This window comes from Crocodylus siamensis, chromosome 4 (assembly GCF_052110815.1).
Source record: "Crocodylus siamensis isolate JL-2025a chromosome 4, ASM5211081v1, whole genome shotgun sequence".
In the NCBI taxonomy this organism is placed as follows: domain Eukaryota; kingdom Metazoa; phylum Chordata; order Crocodylia; family Crocodylidae; genus Crocodylus; species Crocodylus siamensis.
The window spans coordinates 130,522,475-130,541,696 of NC_143398.1; the positions used below are offsets into that span (position 1 = coordinate 130,522,475).

The window sequence follows — 19,222 nt, forward strand, 5'->3', positions numbered from 1 at the left end:
GAGATTTCAAACAGAAATCCATAATGCCAAAAATATTCTGACCTGTTGTCATTTTTTCTCAGTTCTTTGCAAACAACAGGAATTGTTCTATTTTTCCACAGTCAAGAAATGAGCTAAGCCCAAGAGCTGGTATTTTCCAAGGGCTGTTGCCTTGAGTCTGAAAGTTTTAAAACCACTGCACAAAATGTACACATCTGTACATTTTCAGGTACACATAGTTGTGCAAGTCAGAGTTTGTGTACATTTTGAGTGTGGGCACATATACAAATCGGGAGCCCTTTCAAGAGGGGAAAATGTCCAGAGGACAAGCATTGTTATCTTATAAGTTATTTGTGAACAAGATAAGAATGATATAAACACAGGAAAACATCGCTAACTTTAACACAGCTTCATATGGAGTTGTAATTAAGGGTACTGGCTGCTACCCTTTTGAAATGTCCCCATTTGAAAAGACTCCAAATGTTCAGCTATCCCCACCCTTTGAAAACACTGGTCTTAGATAAAAACACAAAATGACAGATTTATGAAGAATGCTTAACTCTTATATAGCTCTCAAATAGATTCATAAATAGCTGTAGACACCATCTATTAGGTATCTAAGTGTTTCTTCAACTTCTAAATGCAATCCTCCTATTATACCCTGCATGAATATCTGAAAAGCTATGGGTGCAAGAAGTGGGAGACATTGCTAATTCCTTTCCCTTTATTCTTAATTAAGTATTTATACTACTGCTATCTTGCTGAGTTCAGCTGAAGTTGGCCAAGATGGAAGCTCATTATTGGACTACGAAAAACTTAATAGCAGCATTGCTTACACTAAAAACCAAACAAAACAAAAGAAAAAAAAACCCTGCAGCTTCCTACCTCTCAACTACAGATTTAAAGGCTAAGTAAGAATTTCCATGTTTGTAGCAAAATCAAAGAATAGCAAATAATGAAGAATCTTCAAGAGCAAATTGGATGCTTATCTTGCTGGGATCCTATGACCCCAACTGACTTCCTGCCCTTTGGGTGGGGGGCTGGACTCAATGATCTTCCAAGGTCCCTTCCAGCGCCACTGTCTATGAAATCTATGAAAGCTATGAAATCACCTGAGCAATGAACAGTTTTTAAGGCAATTTGAGCAGCGGACAAATAAGAGTAGAACTGAATATAGTGCCAGGATGCACTTCAAGTCAGAGACCCACATTTCAGAACATCTCTTGACCCCTTTTTATAATATTGTATCCCCACTGCTTAAGCTAGCTGATCATATTAAATCTACAGATATGCTTCAATACAAATCAAATATGCATTATCAGTAATTAATGGGGGTGGGAGGCAGAACATCTTTAGGGTCTCCTGAAACCACTGGTAAGAATGCAAAAACTAGGTATTTTGGAGATGGATACCTTCCATGGGTGTAAGAGGCAGAGAAAAGCTAAAGAGTCAAAATAGAAGAGTCACAGTCCTCTTTTTCTAACTATTGACCTAATACAGCTTTACTGTAGTCTGAAAAAGACTTTTGGATCTAAGAATCAGGATTTGTCTTAGTTGATACAGATATTGTACTCTGCAATTTAATTTCTAACAGCCCATCAAATGTGTGAGCTCACAGTGAAGGAAAGCAAGTCTCTCTAGATCAATCTTTTCCTATTTTTCAGAGCTGGTTTTAGTACTGAACAGTCTAGGAGATTTTACTGTTGTTTCTCAGACTTCCTCTCTGGAATTCTAAGAAGTAGATGTGAATTCTAAAGCTATGACTGTTGGCATTTCACATTTCCATAGTAAATTACTCTTTCTGTGACAGCAAAGCTGCAGAAGTTCTTTGAAAACACATGGATATACATGTGTCTAGAGAAAAAGAGATCAGAAAAAGTAATAGGACATAACCACTGAGGTTAGAACTTTCAGGTGGAATACATCTACTAAGGTTCCCCAGTTCCTCTGTAGCTAGCTAAAGATATCCAGGACCACTCTGAATGGAAGGGGATCACAGAAAAGAGAAGAGTAGTTATAGAAATGCAGGTTTCTTTGAAGTCATTCAGGTTCAACTGGAACTCTGGCATTCAAACCTACTTTAAACTCCAGGAAAACATCAGTTACAAAACTGCTGTCCCCAGGTGTGCTTCTCTGCATGGGCTGCCTCCTAAACCAGAAGTAGTATATCTGCCTCTAAGGAGTGAGCTAATTTGCACTGCTGAATGACAGTGGCAATTAACTAAGTTAAGCTACTTAGCCTCCCCAGGCAGATGTGGCTACATCAGTGGTGCTCAACCCTTAGGCTTTGCAGGCCAGATGAGTGCCACAGGACCCATCTGCAGGTGAGATTGGGCCCTGCATGCCAGGATTGAGCTTCAGGGCCCTGTACCGCCTCCGTGTTCCAGGATCAGGTCCCATGTGCCAAGATGGGGCTCTGGGTCCCTGTGCCAGCCCTTTGTGCCACATGACATCCTTTTAGCCATTTTAGCAGTAACACTCACTTACAATGCACCAAAAAGGGGAAGGAAACAGGTAGGAAAAACCATTAATGATTAGAGTACAAATCTGTCCCTGCACACTGGGATTGAACCCCATACCACTCCCACATGCAAGGCTACACTATCCAGCCCACAGGGCTCCCCAAGAGTTTGGAAATTCGGCAGCAATGGAGTAGTGTCACTGCTCCCCAGCTACAAAATTTTTGGACCCGCAAGGAGCCCTGTAGGCTGGATGACATGACATCAGGAGCTGGATCTGGCCCATGGGCAGGAGTCGAGCACCCTTGGGCTACACTGCTTTCAGTTTAGAAGACAGCCTTCCTAGGACAACATCAAGTGCTTGGGGGTGCTGCTGCCAGAGACTGAGTTTACCATAGAGACAAAGCCCAAGTAATCTGATGGCTTCAGCTTGCCATTGCTCTGTCAACTGATAGCAGTGGATTTTGTACTGCCCTCTTTAGTAACTTCCAAAGCCAACCAAAAATACATGGGCATCCACATAAGCAGCTGTTGTAGTGGCTGCAGCTGGAGATAAGCAAATGCAAAATTTAGAAACATCATGGGACAATTCACCACCACAACTGCTACAGAAGGTGTTCTTGATAGAGGAAGCATCTTACCCTATTATCATAGACCTTCTTAAGTGCTTCATAGCGGATGGATCCTTGAAAGATCACTCCTTGAAAGGTGTTGTTTTTGTCACTGGCTACCAGCTCCACGCAGACCATTTCTCCTTCCCCGACAGTCATGTCACTGAACACCTGAGAAGACACCCAAAAAAAAAAAAAAAACACATAAGAGGAGATCTGCAGTGGTTAGATGCCTCAGACAGAGCTAAAGTATATCTGGGTCTCCAGGCTTTGCTTCAGTCCATTAGAAAAACAGTGAATTGAGATTGTGGATTGAGATTGAGATCTGGATTTAAACAATCAGAGTTTGAGGTGCTAAGGTCATAGTTAAGGGAAAGAAAAAAATGAAACCAAGAAAGCAAGAAGGATTTGTCTGGATGTCACAGTCCTGGTAGCATATGAAGAGCAATTAAAGAAAATTGTCAGCAGGGCAATGGGAATTTATCAAGACAGATGAACAACAGGTAAGTGAGATACAAAGACAAAAATTAGGAAAAAGATTCTACGCTTTAATGATGGACCCACCTCTTCAAAATTGTCGATCATGAAGAATATATTGGGGTAGCTGATCTTTGATTCCTCTCCTTTGCTGTCCATTGGGTGTTTGCTGGGAGATGCAAACACTTGCTGCAAGAGATTTTGTACAATTATATGCCTTATCTGTTTAAATGTATGTGGAAATATGGATACTGGAAACAAAACAAAAACACCAACCAGCACTGCACAACAATTGTGTCAGCAGGTCATTTGCAGATACCAAGGCAGATTCTAGACTTTATGTATTAACTTTTAGCTATTATTTGTTCCACAGGACATTGAGTTCAACATCACTTGCTGAGAAAATATATTCCTCTCTAGGATGTCTGCTGTTCCTTCTCTCTTTCTCTTTCATTTCCTCTTCTCTCTCTCCCTCTCTAACCTTGGTGCCTCTGTCCTCCTTCCTTCCTTCCTATCTGCACCTCCTTTCTACAGCAATTACCAATTCCCACACCATTTCCCATGTCATCCTCTAAAATGCCCGACAAAATCATTAATGCATCTTCAATGGGCTTTAGTCATTACTGTAATAAGGATTAATGAGCAGAAAAGGTGGAAGACAGCTCGAGCATTACTTTCAACTATATTTATACTTGGAATGTTATCTTCACAACCATGAGGGCAAAAATCTTCATGCACTATAGATATCTGTAATATACTTCTGTTCAAAACTACTACTCCAAACAGTTTAACATGGAATGAGGTCATGGGTGAGAGACTTTCTGGATTATAGGTTTGATCTGGCATAGCAATCTTGTGCATGCACACATATGCACACAGTATTCAGAAAAAATACAAAACCTGTATTACACTGACAACTGTTATTATAAATAAGTTGCGTTATAGAGTTCCTAACAGAAGAACTAACAAAGCAGAGCAACAGTAATGACTGAGACACAGCAGTCTTCCAGGTCATAATCCTAGTCCTGCACCAGGAATTTTATAGCAGCATTATCAAGAGGAAAAATGATTTTGTTTTAGTGTGATGTTATGATGAATGGCACTACCAGGGAAAAGCGGAAGAGGAAGACTGAAGATGAGAAGGAGAGAGAGATAGTGGAGAGGTACATGAGAGGAGTTGGAATAGGAAGATACGTATGACCGAAGCCAGTGAAGAGCCAGGATCTGCAACAGCAACCCCATTTAGGTGGGACAAGTGAGGGAAGAAGAATAAATTATGATGAAAACATGGAGTTTGTAGAAAGTGTTAATAGTCTAGTCAGGCAGAGACTCATGTAGTTTGCAAAATGATACAGGACCAGGTTTAGTAATATTTTACTTTAGTTTTATATGGCCAGTACTCTGCTGATCTTGATGAAATTACTCCTGATACCAAAGTAATGAATAAAGCTCATAAACAATGTGACCTTTAAAAGGAAAAACAGTTTCTCTAGATTAGGAAGTTTCAAATTTGCATCTAAAGACCCATTCTATATAATTGGCTGAGAAAGACAACTCTATGCAACATATTAGGAGTTGGGTTTTTCCCTGTTCACCTCTCTGCATCAGTCAAAGTCTAGCTAATTAGTACTTTGAGAAGCTGTAAGGTCATCTGAATTGTGAAAGCTTTGAACCTTCAGTCAGAGGGTAATCCTGAAAAAGCTAAGAATATATACACACATATATTGGTTGTTTCTGGCACATGCAGATGCATTTATGCTATAGTACAAACTGATCTTGAGAAGTAAATGTAGTCGAACTAAGAGCATTCTTGTAGGGCTTTCATTACTGCAGTTACTTTCTTATCCTGCATTTCATTTTAGGTTTTCCCAGGTTCTCAAATTTGGCCTTCAAGAGTGATATTGTTAGTTATTAGCTATTATTTTTTCCCCTTCACAAGACTCACTGTTCTTTGCCTTCTTGCTTCTAAAGTAATTTTCAGTGTGGAATTTTATTTCCTTCCCAAAAATAAGCCAAGCCTCCCTTTTATTGAGAGGCTATGCATGCATACATACACAAACAGAAACTAAACTGTATTACACTGACAACCATTATTATAAATAAAGTTGTAATATGCATGCATAAGGATAATTCATGACAAGCAGAGTTCTACAAGATTTTTACTGCAACACTGGAAAAGCAGGAACTTGCACCAAACTTGCTGCTGTTCTAAGCATATTGACAAACAATACTCCTTGGCTTTTCTACAGAAGTTTTCTACAAGGAAAAGAATGTTTCTTTCTTGCCCTCCTCCATTCCAAACAATCTCTTAGCCTTATCCTAGATAAGGGAAGTTACAGTTGTGAACACTGATTTTTAGGGATCACTTATTAGTGACTACCTTGGGTACTTTGCACAAGAGTTGCTTTTAAAATTTCAAGAACAGATTTTAAGGTTTGCTTTTGTTTGGGGGTTTATTTTTGTTGTGTTGTAGTATGTAAATTTATTTAAATTGAGTCTCTAGCAAGGAGGACTAGCCTTGATCCTTGTCAACTGTTTCTGCATTCCATGGCTGTGTCCAGACAAGCACAGCCATACGGTATGTAGTGCCTCAGTGCCACATACCACACATTGAGTCGGTCTCTGTACTGCAAGGGAGCAGCTTCGGTAATTTTTTTTTTTTTTTTTTTTTTTTTACCCCTGGATATTCAAAAGTAAAAATAAAATGTGGGGGAAAAAAGGTGGAGTGACTAACACCTTGCATGGGCAACGTGTGCTGCTCGAGAATGGAGCCTGGCCGCCTTGAGTTGTGCTATGGCTGCTGGCCAGGCTCCACACAGCAGAATTGTCACTGCTGGGAGGCCTCCAGAACCCCAAGTAAGGCTGCTGGGCCAGCCCAGCGCTGGCCCCAGCCTCCCCTACCCCACCTAGGGTAACTTGCTGTGCACAAGAGCACACATGGCACAGGCATCCCCCAGGGACAAGTAGTTGCGCAAGGTACGCCACCACAAATTGTTCCCAAGGAACCAAATGTCCACACCACGTGTGGACGTGGCCCATAAGTTCTCAAACTATTCCACTTAGAAAGCCTCCCCCCCACAATGTATACCTTCACAGCCATATATCATAGTTGGATACATAAAAAAACAAGTGCACTGAAAGCCAAGAGGTAAATATTTCCGGAATATGGAAGACAATTACTTACTTTCTTGTCATTTTATAGCTGTACTGCTTATTTCCAGGCTCTGTAAATATTTGATCTTTTAGTAAGACCTGCAGCCCCCAATACAATAATCTTTCCTAGCTGCTACTTGGTTCAGCCCACTTCCGGGTTTCCTACCTTTACAATTTTGAGATGCCTTTCAGATGTGATAACAGTTCCTTCACCAAAAGAACACCCACCTAATAAGCAAAGGAAGGAAAGTAGCTCTGCAGAGTTTTGGAAGGCACAATTTCTTTTCATTTTTATTTGAAGACCCCAAATAGGATCTGGGACACAAATAGCAGGAAATGTTCCTAACTGAAAAGACAAGCTGTTTCAGAGACAAAACATTTGTTACAGGCCACAACTGGAGAACCACTATCATAAGTGTATACACTTTTTATGAACAAGGGAATTTTGGATGCTAAGTTCTTGTCCTTGAGATTTGTAAATGTGCCTCACCTGAGATTTCTTTTTGTGAATATGAATATCCCCTCCATCTGAGCGAGTGCACACAGCACAAGTTACTATGTAATCCAACTGAAACAGAAAGCAGGGTGGGTAAATAGAGGTTTACAGCTAAATACTGAAGTGCAAAAGCAGCAAACATACTTCATTCATGTTTTTCAGCTTTTATCTAGCATCTCAAAGAAACCATTTCCTTTCTGCCTCAGAGCACCAAATACACTGAAACTACAGCTGGATATTCTTTTTTTTTTTTTTCCTTTTTTCACAAGTTAGGCTAGATCTATTTTGGCAATGCCTTCAGTACCATCAAAGACCATTGCTTGGGGATACCGACTACTATAGATATCAGTGTCCAATCCCTACCAGCATACAATTTGGATGCAATTTTACAGGTTAGCTGGAAGGATAAGGTAGGCTGCAAGAAATATCCAGTTTAAAAGGGAAACAGGAGAAAACACCTCCCTAGATTTGGAAAAATGGAAAAAACTTAATGAAAGAGGGCAATGTGCTAGATGCACTGAAAACCATAAAGTCTGCCATGTGATCAGAGAAAACTTGCACCAAGCACTTCCCAGCTTCAATAAATTCTCAGAGTTATAGTGAAATGATTCTCTGGGATTCTACATTAAAATGAGGGATAATTGCTCTCTGAACAGCATCTACAGAATTAATCTCTTGAGAGGGGGAGAAGATAATGAAAACAACTCCATCACCACTATTTGTGCAATAAACTAAAGGGCTCCCATTTTGAGACTGTAATAGATAAACTGTGAAAAAGATCTCAACTAATTATAACATCAGGTTCCCAAAGCTCCAATATAGCATGTACAATAACTAAAACATCTATGAGGTAATCTAAAAACCCCAAAGTCTGATAGGTTCAGTTTCTTTCAAATGAAAAATGGTTTATTAAACTTCTGCAGCAACTGGAAATTCCCAGTGCAGCACATCAGTAGAAATATAATGGTATTTCTAGCAGGATCTCAGAGCACTTTTTTCTTAATCAGTATTGCAAGTCTTAAAGAAGATGCTGCTTTTCTAATAATCTTATCTAACTCAACCAAGTGGGGAAATTCCTGAAGTTCGCCGGCTTTCAAATTTTGTTGTAAAATACAACACTTATTATAAAATACAACATTTGGCCCAGATTCACCAAATATGGGTGGACTTATGGTCTCAGGTGAGTACAAACAGTTTTGGACTTTCTTGAAAGTTAAATAAAATACGACAACATTTTCTTTTTAGGAACATCCATCTAGACCTAAAAAGCCAAAGTGAAAGTTTTTTCTTTTTTTTTTCCCCCCCTCACCTTCCCAGAGTGTTCAGACACCTAAAGCTACACTGTAAACTAGAGCTAGTACTAAGACCCCTATACCAGGACTGGTCTGTGAAATGTGAGCAAGCTTCAGAGAAGTTTTTCATCACCTTCTGCAGGATGAGATTCAAATAGACACTCTCTTCCCAATCAATGTCAGGGTCACCCAGACCAGGAAGCTTCTTGGAATCCCTACGATAAACTTCAACTTCGACCTGCTGATAGAAGACAAGACATTGCATAAACATGATATACAAACATTTATAGGCACATGCACATCTTACATTATACTCTCCACTTCCACTTTGGAACATGCTGTCCTGTTTGTCTGCCAAAATCTTGGGTTAGTGAACTTTCAAGGTCACTAAGCCAAGCCACCTCATTTTGCGACTTTTTTCTGGAGTTGGTGGTAAGTGATGAATATGGAATAGGGAGGTAGAAGAGACTGTCCTGACAATCCAAGAGATTTTAGTTTTAGATACTGGTTTCATATATTGATTGCGCAGCTAACATTCATATGCATGACTAAAGTTTTAGCTAGGCATGTTTTAGCCAAACTGGAAAAAAATAAGATATTCATTCATGCATGCACGCACAATACTTTTCTTATTCTCATTAAAGGAAATGTGGCAGTAGTCTAACATACCATGTGATGTAATTATTGGTTGTTAGGCATGGTCAGAATGGCAGGAGGAATTCTAAGTCAAAGCAAGGTAGTGGTAGAGATACATTCATGCCAAAAGGACTTGAAAGGACATTACGAGGAATCACTTCAACTACTAAAGAAAAACAATCACCCTTAGGTAACAGCTTTGTAAAGATCATAGAACAAATCTTCACCCCAGCTCCTGGGATGAAAGAAAAAAAAGCACCTACAATAGACATCACAAGTAGAACAAAATGACACAAACTGCAATTTGACCAGCCCACCTTTATCCTTATAAAAGGTGCCAATGCATCTTTACTGATGAATACAGGGCAATTTGGTTTCATTCCTCACCCTTGTTCCATCCTATAGATTTGGAGTCTTCCTCAGAAGTTTCCCACCCAAGCACTCATCGGCTAGGACAGACATTCAAAAAGCCCGAGCCTGAATCGATTCAATCTTTGCAGGTTAGTCTAACCTGGCTAGGGTAAACCGGTTTGTAACCGCTCAGACTTCCCAGAAGTGCAGGCACATGTATAAACACTTCAAGAGAGATGTGGACAACATGGAGAGGGTCCAGAGGAGGGCCATTTGCATGATCAGGGGGCAGCAGGGCAGGCTCTACAAGGAGGCTATGGGACCTGAACCTGTTCAGCCTCCACAAGAGAAGGCTGAGGGGGGATCTAGTGGCCTGTTACAAACTAGTCAGAGGGGGCCAGCAGGCATTGGGGGAGTCCCTGTTCCCCCGAGCACTCCCAGGAGTGACTAGAAGTAACAGTCACAAGCTGGCAGAGGGTAGATTCAGGCTAGACATCAGGAGGCGCTACTTCACTGTCAGGGTGGCTAGGACCTGAACCAACTTCCAAGCGAAGTGGTGCTGGCTCCTACCCTGGGGGGTCTTTAAGAGGAGGCTAGACGAACACCTTGCTGGAGTTATTTGACCCCAGTACTCTTTCCTGCCATGGCAGGGGGTCAGACTTGATCTGCTCAGGTCCCTTCCAACCCTACTATGAAACTATACCTGCCTGACTCAGGCTAGAAGCTGGGGGGGAGGGGCACTAGAGCAGCCTTCCCTTCCCTTCCTCAGTAGTGAGCTGAGGGGGGCATGGCCAAGTCCCAGCAGGACACTGATTAGGGAGCGTTTCCCCACTCCTGACCAGCCCAGCAGGGAATTGATAACACAGTGTTCATCACCCCATTAGGAAAACAGAGGGACATTACCAACTACCTGTTGATTCTGCATTTGTCCCATCTGCCACAGCATGGATCACAGCCAGCATGTGGTCTACCTAGTGCTAAGAGGTGTCTGTGTAAAGCAGAGAGGAGGGGGAATTCTTGCTTAGCAGGGAGTGGTAAGGGGAGGGGGACACATGAGGAAGCCAGGCAGAGTCTGCAGTTTCTGCTGGAGCTGCAGCCTGGGAGCAGAGGGGAGGGGCCAGCCCTGCTGTGGAGTAGAGAGCCCCACCCAGCCCAGAGAGCATGCCAGGATGCTGGGAGAGTCTGGTTTAACTTAAACCAGCAAGCAGGTCTGAAAAACTTACCAACACTGCAAGATGATCTAAACTGAAAATGCAGCAAAAATGCAGAAGACAAGGATGATAATGTGGCTTAGATATGAAATAGGAAAACTTGAATAGTTTCCATGTACGAACTGTTGACTGCCTATGCCAGATGTGAACATTTATTTTGATTTGGTGGTACAGGAGGAAGAAGGGCTGAGTTGGCTTGTGGGAAAAAAAAAACAAAACAGATCTCACACACAACAAAGACAGCCAGAATGTGAAAGTAAAGCCTCAAGAAAAAAAGATTCAGCACTCTGTTAATTGTGCAAATAATTCAAGTCTGCTAAGAAGACTAATGATAGAAGGCTGGCATATATACAGAAAGAATGCAAATTAGTCAGTACAATCTTTGAGAGGAGGAAACAAAACCCAGAAGTCAGGTACCATGGGGACTGAAAGCACACCTTTCTGTGCCTAAAATTAAATATAATGGTGTTCCATAAAATTGTCTTTCATGGGAGATGCATTTCAGAATGCTTTCTAGAATTAAATACTGCCAAATGACAGAGTGCATACTGAATAGTCACAGTGGTTTGGGGCAATTTTTTGTTGAATTTATTTAAATATTCAGCCATGAGACTGATACCTAAATAAAAAGAAATGAAGAGGGTAAAAAAATAATTCATTTTAAGGGGTGATTTCAACAGAGGGGAAAACAAATATGGCAGAATGATACAGAAAGGTCACTGGAAGATCAGTGATGAACTGATTCAATCAGCAAGACAGTAGCAAAAAGCAGAACAGGGGAAATACCACAATGGAGAAGACTAGTAACCCATCCAATTGACTATGCTCTCTCTTATACTGACTAGCAGAACATGCTTATGGGGAAGGCAGAAGAATCCCATAAATTAGAAACATGCAAGGAAAAAACAGTTTCTTTCCAACCCTTGTCAGCTGGCTTATAATATGAAGCATGAGCATACCCTATTTTATTTTTATACACATTTTAAAATTATTCCCATAAACATCTAATTCATTTTAAAAAAAACTGAGCTAAGATCCTAGCTTTCAGGATATCTAGCAGAATGAATTTCATGGGTTAATTATGAGTTGTGTACAAACAGAAGATGCTGGATCAAGAAGAAAAAAGGAAGAGGCAAAAGGAACAAAATGAAAGTAGGTAAAAGCAAAATTTCACTATGTATCCACACACCAATTAAAACTGAGGATGGCAAATTTTTTCCGCTTCTTGGCATGCTCAGGGTTCCAAGTTGGGCTCATTCAATACGTATGGAGAAGGTTATTTACATGATTCCCAAAACTTCCTCGAGAGCTTAGATGGAGGGAAAGAGTGCATCCTGACTCAAGAAAGAGATGAGTGGTTGCAGAAGGCTAGTTCTACAAGGCATGACTGCCCAAGTACTGTAGGTTCCTACTAGACAGAGACACAGTAGCGAGAGACACTAGATAACTCTACTATATACAAACTTCAAAACCTAGGAGGGTCTATCCTCACATTGTGCAGAGCATGGCTGCCTCTTAGCAATAAAAGTTCAAAGCTATTTCACTCACATGCACACAAAATCACTGACCATTAACAGCTTTTTTTAAAATCAAAACACTGTAAGATACCTATGAAAATATATTCACTCAACATGATATAGTCAATAACTGATTAGTCACTGTTCCTGAATACTGCTTTCATTTATTACCTTCTCTTCCCACAAAGTGAAAGGCACCTATGATGCCTCCAATACTTTGTATTGCATGTTCATTTAGAAGATTGTGTGAACAATAGAACATACAGTTGAGGGCAATTTGTGTCTCAGTGAATTACTGCTGTAGCTGTTTACTTTGAGCCTAGCACTCAGGTTCCATTACAGGCAAAAAGAAATCTATTTAGGGAAGTTGGATTGATTATTACTGGGCAATAAACAGTGCTTTGAATAGATTTTAGCCTCATGTGCAAGCCACCCAGAGTTACATGGGTGCACAAAGACAGAGGTGATCTCATTCTAAAAGCAGATCAAGCAGGAGCTGAAGAGCATCCACTATTCTAAAGATACAAATGGACATTTCGATGCTTTCTGTTATCAGAAGCAGATAGTCTGCAGCTGACATCAGGCATTTATGTTTGTGCTCCTATTATTAGTGGTCTCTGGGTAAGTAGCAGGAGAATGAACTGGTGCTAAAAGCTCCTTCATGATGATTGATTTCAAACTCCAGGATTTCCCAAAGAGAATCGTAGTTTTTGGGTCCCTTGATTTCTGACTGTCCAAAACTAGCACACCTCAGCTCCATTACAGAACGCAATAAACATTCATCCTCTGACAATCTGATCCCATTAGTCAACAACATTCCTGCCCCTCACATCAAGCTAATTAACTCAAGCTCATTGCTAGTTGCTTTCATAAATTTAGGGTATTTGTTTGTAAACCCCATTTTTAGATTTAAAATTTGTTTATAAACATGGACTTCTTAGAAGCAGTGAAAGTGGAACCAATTACCTTCAAGTCAAAGGAAGCACCCAGTCAGGCCTCAGCAAAAACAGCACTACCTTTGGAACTTCTATCCTTGGCAAGGTGTATGACTTAGGATTTAGTTCTACTTCCCTCAGCAACTATGGGACTGGAAAGTGGAAAAGATGCTGGCAGCAACTGCAAAGTTACTAAGCTGTGGGTGTCTGATCCCTCATATCAAATAAATAAACCAAGCAGGCTCAGTCCCAGCTGCTAGTGAACACATCAGCATTTGCACCACTTGTCCATAGCTCTGGCCTAGGTGAGAAGCCAAGGCTGAATAAACCTCTGATAATAAATCAGCCACAAAAAGGCAAAGCATTGAAATGAAAGAACCCAGACAAAATGAAGATGTGGCAAAAACTGGTTACAGACCCTTGCACACACATTTTTGCAGATGAATGAATGCTAAAACAACAGAAGCTCATCCAAGCTCCATGGCATGCTGATTTTTCAAATTTTGGAACTCCTTAATGGATTCTGTGCAATTTATCCACATTCATCTTCCTGGCTTTGTCCGCAAGTTGAATGACAAAGAAAGAACGTGGTTTGGCAACATTTTTGGGCAGAGTGCCAAAAACACCTGCAACCGTTTTGTAAGACGTTGGCATGCTGGGGCAAATGACACAGGAACCACGAGGGGCCTGATCCTCAGTATGGCAGTGCAGCCCTGGCCCCTTCCCCACCATTTGCCCGGAGATGCACAAGTCCAGCAAAACACCTGTGTACGCCACGCTCTAGCACCTGTGTTCAGGGTTGCCTACCCCTAAGATAGAACAAAGACAAAAACAACAAAATGAAATTACTCAGGGCAATTATTTTGGCTGGAGGGGCGCTTAATGAGTTTTGGTGATCTCTTGAGGGCAGCAAAGGTATCCCCACCCCTTGACAGGTGCTGTCGCCTCTTAGTTGCCATTTGACACGAGAAATCCCACCCTTAATCCCTGAGCTTTGCCAACAGAAGTCCCTCTCCTTGCCTTTTGGGTGCCATCTTGAAGCCAGAAAAAAACCAACACAAGAGTACACTTTATATAAAAAAATTAAAAATAAAAAAGAACCATAATATTAATACTGTAATATACTTTAAATGTACTTTAAAATTTCATAGATTTCATAGACAACAGGGCTGGAAGGGACCTCAGGAGATCGAGTCCAGCCCCCTGCCCAAAGGGCAGGAAGTCAGCTGGGGTCATAGGATCCCAGCAAGATAAGCATCCAATTTACTCTTGAAGGTGTTCAATGTAGGTGCTTGAACCACCTCCACTGGCAGACTGTTCCAGACCTTGGGGGCTCGGACAGTAGAGAAATTCTTCCTTATGTCCAGCCTGAAACGGTCTTGCAGGAGTTTGTGACCGTTCGACCTCGTCATCCCTTGGGGCGCTCTGGTGAACAGACGTTCCCCCAGATCCTGGTGGTCACCCCTGACAAACTTATAGGTGGCCATCAGATCACCCCTGAGCCTGCGCTTTTCCAGGCTAAAGAGTCCCATGGCTCTCAGCCTGTCATCGTAAGATCTGTTTTCCTGACCTCTGATCATGCGCGTGGCTCTCCTCTGGACTCTCTCAAGCTTCTCCACATCCTTTTTGAATTGTGGAGCCCAAAACTGGACGCAGTACTCCAGCTGCGGCCTCACCAAGGCCGAGAACAAGGGGAGAATGACGTCCCGGGATTTGCTCGAGAAGCATCTATGGATGCAAGACAGCGTTTTGGTGGCTTTATTAGCCGCAGCATGGCATTGGAGGCTCATGTTCATCTTGTGGTCAATGATGACCCCCAAGTCTCTTTCTTCTGTAGTGCTATCCAACATAGCACTGCCGAGCCTATAAGGATGCTTGCAGGTTTTTCCTCCCAAGGTGGAGAACCTTGCATTTTTTGGTGTTAAACACCATGAGGTTCTCGTCTGCCCATTTGCTGAGCTTGTCCAGGTCAGCCTGGATCACCCGCCTATCTTCTGGCATGGATGCTTTGCCCCAAAGTTCGGTGTCATCGGCGAACTTGGCCAGTCCACTCCTGACTCCAATGTCCACATCATTAATGAAGATGTTGAACAGGATGGGTCCCAGGACAGAGCCTTGAGGGACCCCACTGGTCACAGGGCACCACGATGAGTGACTGCCATCAATTACAACCCCCTGGGTCTGACCATGGAGCCAGTTTCCCAGCCAGCGGATCGTGGGGGAGCCAAGGCCACAACTGGGCAGTTTGGCCAAGAGGTGATCGTGGGATACCAGATCAAAAGCTTTTTTGAAGTCAAGATATATGACATCAATCTCTTCTCCCTCGTCCAGGTGATAGGTCACCTGGTTGTAGAAGGAAATGAGATTGTTCAAAAAAGACCTACCAGCAGCAAACCCATGCTGGCTATCCCTTAGGATGTTAGCCTGGGCCAGTCCATCAAGGATGGCCTCCTTAATAAACTTTTCTAAGATCTTCCCCAGGATAGAAGTCAGGCTAATGGGCCTGTAGTTAGCCGGATCCACTCTCTTCCCTTTCTTGAAGATCGGCACCACATTGGCCTTCTTCCAGTCTTCGGGCACTACACCAACGACAGGAGTTTTCAAAGATCTGTGCCAGGGGCTGGGCTATGATGCTCGCCAGCTCCTTGAGTACCCTGGGGTGCAGACTGTCAGGGCCAGCTGACTTGAAGGTATCCAGCTTCTCAAGGTGTTCCTTCACGAGGTCAACATTTATGGAGGGTAGGGGATCCCCATCACCCGGATCTCCCTGTCCCATAGCAGGCATGGGCGTCCCATGGGACTGATGAAAGACTGACGCAAAGTACCTATTTAATAGGTTGGCTTTTTCCTGGGCGTCAGTTGTCAGTTGCCCCATCTGGTTTAGCAGGGGTCCAACATTGCCCTTGCTTTTCCTCCGGCTCCCCACATATCTGAAAAAGGACTTTTTGTTGTCCTTGATGCTCGAAGCTAGTTGGAGTTCAGTTGCAGCCTTGGCTTTCCTGGTTTGCTCCCTGCAGGACCGGATCAGTGCAGAATAATCCTCCTTGGAGGTGAATCCCATCCTCCATACTTTGTAGGCTTTCCTTTTTAGCTGTAGGAGGTCCGCTAGGTCCCTGGAGAGCCAGGAGGGCTGCTGTGCCTTCTTGCTGCCTTTCCTCAGTGTTGGAATAGATTTAGCTTGCGCATTGAGGATCGCTTCCTTGAGAAGCAACCGCTCTTCTAGAACTCCCATCTCCCTGGGGTCACGGTCCCTGAGGGCCTGACCGACAAGCCTCTTGAGCTTGTCAAAGTCGGCTTTTCTGAAGTCAAGGACTTGTGTTGCTGACTGACTTGCCAGCTTTACGGCGGATGGTGAAGGTGATCAGCTCGTGGTCACTGTCACCCAGCTTCCCATCTATCACTAGGTCGCCGATTAGGTCATCCCCCGTAGCCAGTACCAGGTCGAGCAGCGCTTTGCCTCTCGTTGGCCCATAGACTTCTTGAGTCAGGTAGAGGTCATCCATGCATGAGAGAAAGCTTTGTGACCGCTCGGATTTTGCTGAGTGATCTTCCCACGAGATGTCCAGGTAATTGAAGTCACCCATGACAACCAAGGTCCTGGAGCAAGCGGCCTCAGTCAGTTCCCGGGCAAACTCCTAGTCAAGCTGAGGACTTTGAGTGGGACGTCTGTAGTAGACTCCCACCGTTGTGTCCCCTGTGCCGTTTTTCCCACGAATTTTTACCCAGAGGGTCTCTAGCCATCCATGCCGGTCGCCAACATCAGCTTGCAGGGACATGTAGCTTTCCTTCACATAGAGAGCTACACCCCCGCCCCTTTTGTCAAAACGATCCCTCCTGTACAGGGTATAGCCCTCTATACCCGTGGTCCAGTCATGAGTGGAGTCCCACCAGGTCTCCGTTTTCCCAATGACGTCATAATTCTTTGCACTGAGCAGGAGGACAAGCTCCTCCTGCTTGTTGCCCAGGCTCCTGGCATTAGTGTACAGGCAGGCAAGTGTGCCCTTAGGGGCTCTTGCTTTGCCCACAGATTGTGCCAGGGCTGGGGCAGGGGTGGGCTCCCTTAAGTGCCTTGGTCTGCTGTTTCCACTTTTTATGTGCTCCCCTTTTGGCCCTTAGTCTGCCCTGGATTTCTCTGGTCAGCCAGGGAAGCCTCCTGGCCCCTTTCCCTCTTTTACCTCGCACAGGGATCGTCTCGCTTTGTGCTCGAAGGATAGCTTCCTTAAGGCACAGCCACCCTTCTTGGGCTCCCATCGTTTCAAAACTACTACTCTGCAGTGCATCCTTCACTAAATCGCCTGAGTTCGCTGAAATCAGCTTTCCTAAAGTCCAGCACGTTCACCCTACTGGTTACCTTACCCACTCGACGCCTTATGTTGAATTGTACTTTTAGGTGATCACTGTCCCCCAGATGGCTACCGATCTGTAGGTCCCCTACTATGTCATCCCCCGTTGCCAATACCAGATCCAGTAAGGCATTCCCCCTAGTGGGACCATGTACCTCCTGCGTCAGGTGGAGGTCCTGTACACAGGTTAGAAACCTGCGTGAGCGGTGGGACTTTGCTGTCTGTGTCTCCCAGCAGATGTCCGGGTAGTTTAGGTCCCCCATGACCACCGCCTCTTTAGCTTTTATGGTCTCTGAGAGTTGCCTCAGGAGCCCCAAATCTATTTCTTCCCCTTGATGTGGGGGTCTGTAGCAGACCCCTACCACCAAATCCTTTTCTCCTTGCCCCCCATGTAGCCTAACCCACAGTCCTTCTACTTCCTCATCCTTTGATTCTGTCTTGATGAGGGTTGATGTATATTGCTCCTTAACATAGAGCGCAACCCCTCCCCCCCTTTTCCCCACTCTGTCCTTTCTGTACAATCTATAGCCCTCAATATGTACCGCCCAGTCGTGGGATGGATCCCACCAGGTTTCCGTCAGCCCCACTAAGTCGTAGTCATTTAGTGCAACCAGGAGCACTAGTTCATCCTGCTTGTTCCCCATGCTCCTAGCATTAGTATATAGGCACTTGAGCCCTGTGACTGGTGCTTTTGCTACCCCCTCGCTCCAAGTCCTAAAGGGCTTTTTGTCTCTAACCTTCCCGTTCCTTACCTGTGTCGTATTGCTGTCCACCCCCTGTCTTTCACGTTCCCAAAGCTCTCTTTCTTCAGGCTGGGCTGTCCTTGTGGGTGCCACCTGGTTTGGTGGTCCACAGCCTCCCCCACCCTCATCTTCCCCTCCCCCCGACGAGCCTAGTTTAAAGCCCGCCGGAGGAGATCCGCCAACCTGGAAGAAAACACACGCTTACCTTTGGGGGACAGGTGAAGCCCATCCCAGCTTCTCTGCTGTAATTTCCAGGCCTCTTTTGACATGACATAAGAATGGAAGAACTGCATTGATTGGTAGCTGCAGCTCTACAGAATCAACAGAACACATGGGCAAACATAGAACTCCTGATCCTACTAGCAGCATTGTCAATCATAAGTGTCAGTATGAAAAACATGGTGCTGGGCCAAGGGTGTAGGTACGTGTCTGGGAGAGATACGCAAGCTACCTCATATATCTTATTCATTAAGATTTTCTCACCCACAAAATATGCTGCAAGGTAACATTAGTGAGCTAGCTATTTTCAAAGCTGGGATTTTGAAAAGAGTAAAAGTTGACCAAGGAGAATAAATTCTATTGAAGATCAGTATAGCTTGTGCTCTGTAACAGAACTATGCTTTTATATTTTGGGGCCCCAGGCAGTACAGTGGAGAGGTGGGGGAAGAGCACCTCTCTCTTCATGCTGGCTACAGCATCAGCACAGGCTGCTGCTCCCTTAGTGCAAGCTCCCACACCACAGGCTGTGGTGTGTGTCAGTGCACACTCCCTGGGGGCTACCATTCTGACACCCCCTCTGAAGTGACCCCCCCAGAACTGGGGACCCAGTCACAGCCCACTCCCGCAACAAATTTCCACTACTGCATTCCAGTCAGGTACTTAGGCTCGCATCAATAAATTCCATAACATAACTTGATGAATGCAGAGTCACAAAGCCAAGCAAAACTCCTCTGAAACACCAGCCTGGGTTTGCCACAGGTTGTAAGAATCTATGGTTCCAGCATGTCTTTTTGCTCTCT

The 19,222-nt window shown here is 43.7% G+C and overlaps 1 protein-coding gene across 3 annotated transcripts in view; it reads right to left on the reverse strand.

The window, feature by feature from the left end:
• Positions 1-19,222, reverse strand: part of KIAA0930 (KIAA0930 ortholog) — a 126,905-nt gene that overhangs the window by 22,637 nt on the left and 85,046 nt on the right. For 2 of the 3 annotated variants that reach the window (XM_090043798.1, XM_090043795.1), the window contains exons 3-6: positions 8,601-8,708; positions 7,170-7,247; positions 3,614-3,715; positions 3,080-3,220 (exon numbers count right to left, since the gene is read on the reverse strand). In XM_090043798.1, coding sequence (XP_089899924.1) covers positions 3,080-3,220; positions 3,614-3,715; positions 7,170-7,247; positions 8,601-8,708 — 429 coding nt within the window. The remainder of the gene's footprint in view (positions 1-3,079; positions 3,221-3,613; positions 3,716-7,169; positions 7,248-8,600; positions 8,709-19,222) is intronic. The other variant, XM_090043797.1, reaches the window with a different exon arrangement.